Consider the following 8,094-nt stretch of genomic DNA (forward strand, 5'->3'; position numbering starts at 1 on the left):
TAAACTGCTCTGTACGCTGCCCTGTAAACTGCCCTGTACACTGTCCTGTAAACTGCCCTGTAAACTGCCCAGTATGCTGCCCTGTAAACTGCCCTGTAAACTGCCCTGTAAACTGCCCAGTATGCTGCCCTGTAAACTGCCCTGTAAACTGCCCTGTAAACTGCCCTGTAAACTGCCCAGTAAACTGCTCTGTAAACTGCTCTGTAAACTGCTCTGTAAACTGCCCTGTACGCTGCCCTGTAAAATGTAAACTGAGTATCCCCCCCCCTATCTCTGTCTGTGTCATCTTCAATTACGTCTCATTTCAACATAGTCCAAATGTTATGACATTATTTACATTTCCTCTGGACTGTGTGTGTGTGTGTGTGTGTGTGTGTGTGTGTGTGTGTGTGTGTGTGTGTGTGTGTGTGTGCGTGCGTGCGTGCGTGCGTGCGTGCGTGCGTGCGTGCGTGCGTGCGTGCGTGCGTGTGTGTGTGTGTGTGTGTGTGTGTGCATGTGAAGACTGGTGTGGTAGCAGAATCAGAAGTAGTTAGGTAACATTTATAAATAAGATGTTTTATCTACATAATATTCATCATGTGAGTTGAGATTTGTGTGTCTTGGCTATAAATTATACTAAGAATTGTTTTGTAAGCATTTATAGACACTGAATTGATCTGAGAGTCGCAGGGCTGTGGTGAAGCTCATATAATTAAATATGGACTTTATGATATAACTCTGACTTGTGTATGGTTTGCTCTCTCATGATTTGGTAATACAGGAAATTTCCACGACACTGTTTACCAACCCACTTACTGTGTGTATTATCAGCCAGATTGGAGATTACTGTTGTAAAGATTGGAGAATACTGTAGTGTCAAGCTGGTATTAAACATGCCTCTTCATGCAGGACACAAACAAACACACACACACACACACACACACACACAGTCATGGGCATGTTTCACAAAAGTATATTTCAAACATTTGCTAGATCATGTGAATCAGTCAATTAGTTTGATTAAAATAGTAATCACTGTGAATATCCAGGCCAAAATGACAGTTATTGGCATAAAACTGCAAGTAGATTTTGGAAGAAATCCCTATTCATTATGTAAGCTTGCTATCGGTAAAACCAATAGTCATTGTAGTGTGATGTGTGATATGAGTGGAGGCTGGAGAAAGAGAGAGAGAGAGAGAGACAGAGAGAGAGAGAGACCGAGACACAGAGAGAGAGAGAGACCGAGACAGAGAGAGAGAGAGAGAGAGAGAGACAGAGAGAGGAAGCGATTCCCAAACCATCCATAACAAAGCCATCACCTACAGAGAGATGAAACTGGAGAAGAGTCCCCTAAGCAAGCTGGTCCTGGGGCTCTGTTCACAAACAGACCCCACAGGGCCTCAGGATAGCAACACAACCAAATCATGACCCAACCAAATCATGAGAAAACAAAAAGATAATTACTTGGCACATTGGAAAGAATTAACAAAAAAACTGAGCAAACTAGAATGCTATTTGGCCCTAAACAGAGAGTACACATTGGCAGAATATCTGACCACTGTGACTGACCCAAACTTCAGGAAAGCTTTGACTATGTACAGACTCAGTGAGCATAGCCTTGCTATCGAGAAAGGCCGCCGTAGGCAGACCTGGCTCTCAAGAGAAGACAGGCTATGTGCTCTCTGCCCACAAAATGAGGTGGAAACTGAGCTGCACTTCCTAACCTCCTGCCCAATGTATGACCATATTAGAGACACATATTTCCCTCAGATTACACAGTCCCACAAAGAATTCGAAACAAACGCAATTTTGAGATACCACAGTGTTCCATCACAGCAGCAAGATTTATGACCTCTTGTCACGAGAAAAGGGCAACCAGTGAAGAAAAAATGCATGACTAACCTGATCCACTGTGACTTCGATGAAAGGTTGTGTTGGACTGAGAATGGAGGAACCAGGGTTCCAGCTGAGCTCAGGGTGGAAAGAAAAAGCCTTCTGAGGCTGCTGGAGGAGACCGCTCTAGGGCTAAGAGAGATGATGACAGCCAGGGCTAAGAGAGATGATGACAGCCAGGGCTAAGAGAGATGATGACAGCCAGGGCTAAGAGAGATGATGACAGCCAGGGCTAAGAGAGATGATGACAGCCAGGGCTAAGAGAGATGATGGCAGCCAGGGCTAAGAGAGATGATGACAGCCAGGGCTAAGAGAGATGATGACAGCCAGGGCTAAGAGAGATGATGACAGCCAGGGCTAAGAGAGATGATGACAGCCAGGGCTAAGAGAGATGATGACAGCCAGGGCTAAGAGATGATGACAGCCAGGACTAAGAGAGTTGATGACAGCCAGGACTAAGAGAGTTGATGACAGCCAGGACTAAGAGAGTTGATGACAGCCAGGACTAAGAGAGCTGATCACATGGAGGGGAGGTTGGGCGAATGGAAGAAGGGTTCATTTCAGGAACTAGGCAGATGGTGTAAGTCAGTCAAAGGTCAGAGAGGGTGACGGAGAATGAAAGGGGGATGGAGGGAGGTGTTATGGACCGGGGATTGATAGATAGATAGAGTACAAGCTACCGAGACTCCTCAGGGAGGTGGCAGAATGAAAGGGGGATGGAGGGAGGTGTTATGGACCGGGGATTGATAGATAGAGTACAAGCTACCGAGACTCCTCAGGGAGGTGGCAGAATGAAAGGGGATGGAGGGAGGTGTTATGGACCGGGGATTGATAGATAGATAGAGTACAAGCTACCGAGACTCCTCAGGGAGGTGGCAGAATGAAAGGGGGATGGAGGGAGGTGTTATGGACCGGGGATTGATAGATAGAGTACAAGCTACCGAGACTCGTCAGGGAGGTGGCAGAATGAAAGGGGGTTGGAGGAAGGTGTTATGGACCGGGGATTGATGGATAGATAGAGTACAAGCTACCGACACTCCTCAGGGAGGTGGCAGAGATCCATACACAGTCAAAGCTAGGAGAAAGGCACAAACACTCTCCCTGACTCCACCCGAGCACGATACTCAGGAGCTGTCCACTCTAACAGATGGGGCGGCAGGGTAGCCTAGTGGTTAGAGCGCTGGACTAGTAACCGGAAGGTTGCAAGTTCAAACCCCTGAGCCGACAAGGTACAAATCTGTCGTTCTGCCCCTGAACAGGCAGTTAACCCACTGTTCCTAGGCCGTCATTGAAAATAAGAATTTGTTCTTAACTGACTTACCTGGTTAAAAAAATGTAAGACAGGCTAGAAATGTTTTAACAATGATATATTTTGTGGTGAAGCTTGCTGTCACGCCCTGACCTTAGATCCTTTTTATGTCTCTATTTTGGTTTGGTCAGGGCGTGAGTTGGGGTGGGTATTCTATGTTCTCTATTTCTTTGTGTTTGGCCGGGTGTGGTTCTCAATCAGAGGCAGCTGTCTGTTGTTGTCTCTGATTGAGAACCATACTTAGGCACCCATTTTCCCCACCTGTGTTTTGTGGGTTGACTTTGTTTAGTGCACATAGCCTTTGAGCTATGTTTATTGTTTTGTTCAGCGTCATTTTGATTAAATAAATGAAAATGTACGCTCACAACGCTGCACCTTGGTCCTCTCCTTTCAACAGCCGTGACACTAGCATTCAATTGCCACACCCTATTTCACACAACAAGCTTCCATTTCCCCCTGTCACAGGGGGATTTATGGCTGATTTAAGAAGAAATTGTCAACTCTGTTACAGTCAACCCTGTTATGGTCAACCCTGTTATTTTATTTGATACTAAATAGGCACCTACTTTAGTCTTTTTTTTATTTAACCACTTGAGATGGGAAAACTTTTATTTGTTTTAAGTTGAACATGTTTGCTGTTTATGACAAAATTGTGAAATCAAAAAAATAAAAAAAATAATTCAGTTACACTTCTCAAAAGGCACCGAATTTGTGGAATGACCCAGGTACTTTGAATGGATCATGTTTGGTTGCAGCTTGCTTACCGATAGGATATGTGCTTTTTCTTTACGTTTATTTGGAAACTTTACCTTTCTAGTTTAACTAACAACATATATGTTATGACTTGTGTATTGTTCTTTTACATCAGGCTTTAATCATACAAGGTCAAGCTATGGGTGGCTCTAGAGCAGAAACAAGATATGGGTGGCTCTAGAGCAGAAACAAGATATGGGTGGCTCTAGAGTAGAAACAAGATATGGATGGCTCTAGAGCAGAAACAAGATATGGGTGGCTCTAGAGCAGAAACAAGATATGGATGGCTCTAGAGCAGAAACAAGATATGGATGGCTCTAGAGCAGAAACAAGATATGGGCGGCTCTAGAGTAGAAACAAGATATGGATGGCTCTAGAGTAGAAACAAGATATGGATGTCTCTAGAGTAGAAACAAGATATGGATGGCTCTAGAGCAGAAACAAGATATGGATGGCTCTAGAACAGAAACAAGATATGGATGGCTCTAGAGCAGAAACAAGCTATGGATGGCTCTAGAGTAGAAACAAGATATGGATGGCTCTAGAGCAGAAACAAGATATGGATGGCTCTAGAGCAGAAACAAGATATGGATGGCTCTAGAGCAGAAACAAGCTATGGATGGCTCTAGAGCAGAAACAAGATATGGGTGGCTCTAGAGCAGAAACAAGATATGGGTGGCTCTAGAGCAGAAACAAGATATGGGTGGCTCTTGAGCAGAAACAAGATATGGGTGGCTCTAGAGCAGAAACAAGATATGGGTGGCTCTAGAGCAGAAACAAGATATGGATGGCTCTAGAGCAGAAACAAGATATGGATGGGTCTGGAGCAGAAACAAGACAAGATGGACTTCAGGAAACAGCAGAGGGAACACCCCCCCATCCACATCGATGGAACAGTAGTGGAGAGGGTAGCAAGTTTTAAGTTCCTCGGCATACACATCACAGACAAACTGAATTGGTCCACTCACACAGACAGCATCGTGAGGAAGGCGCAGCAGCGCCTCTTCAACCTCAGGAGGCTGAAGAAATTCGGCTTGTCACCAAAAGCACTCACAAACTTCTACAGATGCACAATCGAGAGCATCCTGGCGGGCTGTATCACCGCCTGGTATGGCAACTGCACCGCCCTCAACCGTAAGGCTCTCCAGAGGGTAGTGAGGTCTGCACAACGCATCACCGGGGGCAAACTACCTGCCCTCCAGGACATCTACACCACCCGATGCTACAGGAAGGCCATAAAGATCATCAAGGACATCAACCACCCGAGCCACTGCCTGTTCACCCCGCTGTCATCCAGAAGGCGAGGTCAGTACAGGTGCATCAAAGCTGGGACCGAGAGACTGAAAAACAGCTTCTATCTCAAGGCCATCAGACTGTTAAACAGCCACCACTAACATTGAGTGGCTACTGCCAACACACTGTCAATGACACTGACTCTACTACCGCCACTTTAATCATGGGAATTGATGGGAAATGATGTAAATATATCACTAGCCACTTTAAACAATGCTACCTTATATAATGTTACTTACCCTACATTATTCATCTCATATGCATACGTAGATACTGTACTCTATATCATCGACTGCATCCTTATGTAATACATGTATCACTAGCCACTTTAACTACGCCACTTGGTTTACATACTCATCTCATATGTATATACTGTACTCGATATCATCTACTGTATCTTGCCTATGCTGCTCTGTACCATCACTCATTCATATATCCTTATGTACATATTCTTTATCCCCTTACACTGTCTATAAGACAGTAGTTTTTTTGGAATTGTTAGTTAGATTACTTGTTCGTTATTACTGCATTGTCGGAACTAGAAGCACAAGCATTTCGCTATACTCGCATTAACATCTGCTAACCATGTGTATGTGACAAATAAAATTTGATTTGATTTGATTTGATTTAGATATGGGTGGCTCTAGAGCAGAAACAAGCTATGGATGGCTCTAGAGCAGAAACAAGATATGGATGGCTCTAGAGCAGAAACAAGATATGGGTGGCTCTAGAGCAGAAACAAGATATGGATGGCTCTAGAGCAGAAACAAGATATGGATGGCTCTAGAACAGAAACAATATATGGATGGCTCTAGAGCAGAAACAAGATATGGATGGCTCTAGAACAGAAACAAGATATGGATGGCTCTAGAGCAGAAACAAGATATCGATGGCTCTAGAACAGAAACAAGATATGGATGGCTCTAGTGTAGAAACAAGATATGGATGGCTCTAGAGCAGAAACAAGATATGGATGGCTCTAGAGCAGAAACAAGATATGGATGGCTCTAGAACAGAAACAAGCTATGGATGGCTCTAGAGCAGAAACAAGATATGGATGGCTCTAGAACAGAAACAAGCTATGAGTGGCTCTAGAACAGAAACAAGCTATGGGTGGCTCTAGAGCAGAAACAAGCTATGGATGGCTCTAGAACAGAAACAAGATATGAATGGCTCTAGAGCAAAAACAAGATATGGATGGCTCTAGAGCAGAAACAAGATATGGGTGGCTCTAGAGCAGAAACAAGATATGGGTGGCTCTAGAACAGAAACAAGCTATGGGTGGCTCTAGAGCAGAAACAAGCTATGGATGGCTCTAGAACAGAAACAAGCTATGGATGGCTCTAGAGCAGAAGCAAGATATGGATGGCTCTAGAGCAGAAACAGGATATGGATGGCTCTAGAGCAGAAACAGGATATGGATGGCTCTAGAGCAGAAACAAGCTATGGGTGGCTCTAGAACAGAAACAAGCTATGGATGGCTCTAGAACAGAAACAAGCTATGGATGGCTCTAGAACAGAAACAAGCTATGGATAGCTCTAGAACAGAAACACGATATGGATGGCTCTAGAACAGGGTCAAGATACGAATGGCTTTAGTTCAAGCTCTAGTAGATGTAGTAGTAGCTCCCAATCTGACTGTAGTGGAGATGGAGAGAGAGGGTCTAGACTCACAGACAAAGAAAGAGAGGAGAAATGGAGTTGAAGATGGGACTGAAGAGAGGAGAGATGGAGTTGAAGATGGGACTGAAGAGAGGAGAGATGGAGTTGAAGATGGGACTGAAGAGAGGAGAGATGAAGATGGGACTGAAGAGAGGAGAGATGAAGATGGGAATGGAGAGATGGAGTTGAAGATGGGACTGAAGAAAGGAGAGATGAAGATGGGACTGAAGAAAGGAGAGATGAAGATGGGACTGAAGAGAGGAGAGATGGAGTTGAAGATGGGACTGAAGAGAGGAGAGATGAAGATGGGACTGAAGAGAGGAGAGATTGAGTTGAAGATGGGACTGAAGAGAGGAGAGATGGAGTTGAAGATGGGACTGAAGAGAAGAGTTGTGAGAGTGGAAGGGTCACATTGGAGTGAGTTATCAAACACACACACACTCACTCACTCACTCGTGATACAACATCTTCTCTGACTCCGCAAGCAGTTACTTCCTGGTCTGAACATCTATCAGTGTGTCCAGACGTGATTCAATTCCTCCTCCTCATTTCTCCTGCTCAGTGAAACAAGAGCACACTCTGCCCTCTCGTCTGTTTGTCTCCTCCAGTTTCCTCTCCCCAGTCATACAGTTCACTGTCCGGTCAACACTCATCAACCAAACACATGTCTCATAGAGAAAGGTCAACGAGATAGTATTGCAGAACATAGGGTTGTTCATTATGGCAGCATTACAGTGCTAACTTAAAAACACAATTCTGCAGAAAGATCTACGATGGGTCAATAAAGCCCTACATAGGGTGTACATTGTATCTCAGATGAGAGAGGTCAAAGTTCAGGAGGTTCCGCACGTATCAGATGAGGACACGGACCCCACATAACAACTTACATGACCGCTAAAGAAAATGAAAAGTCTGTTCGAGGTCGTGAAGCGACAAGAAATTTTGCCACCGCCATGTCAACACAGGCTTATTTTCATAAGCCTCATTGCCTCAACTCCAGGTCCATATCCCTGGCTGTAGATACAGAAGATTCATTTTAACTTGTTGGATGCATTTGCTATTTGTTTTGGTTTTGTTTCAGATTATTTTGTGCCCAATAGAAATTCATGGTACAATAATATAATATATAATATAATAATATAATAAATCATAATATATTGTGTTATTTTGGAGTCACTTTTATTTCAAATAAGAATATAATGTTT

The 8,094-nt window shown here is 44.1% G+C and overlaps 1 protein-coding gene across 1 annotated transcript in view; it reads left to right on the forward strand.

Annotated features, from left to right (window-relative positions):
• The window catches only part of LOC116375238 (keratin-associated protein 10-6-like), an 897-nt gene extending 647 nt beyond the window's left edge, over positions 1 to 250 (forward strand). Inside the window, exon 1 of the mRNA XM_031831384.1 lies at positions 1 to 250. This exon is cut by the window's left edge and continues 647 nt beyond it. Coding sequence (XP_031687244.1) covers positions 1 to 250 — 250 coding nt within the window.
• Positions 251 to 8,094: the final 7,844 nt, after the last annotated feature.

This window comes from Oncorhynchus kisutch, linkage group LG9 (genome assembly GCF_002021735.2).
Source record: "Oncorhynchus kisutch isolate 150728-3 linkage group LG9, Okis_V2, whole genome shotgun sequence".
NCBI classification, from domain to species: domain Eukaryota; kingdom Metazoa; phylum Chordata; class Actinopteri; order Salmoniformes; family Salmonidae; genus Oncorhynchus; species Oncorhynchus kisutch.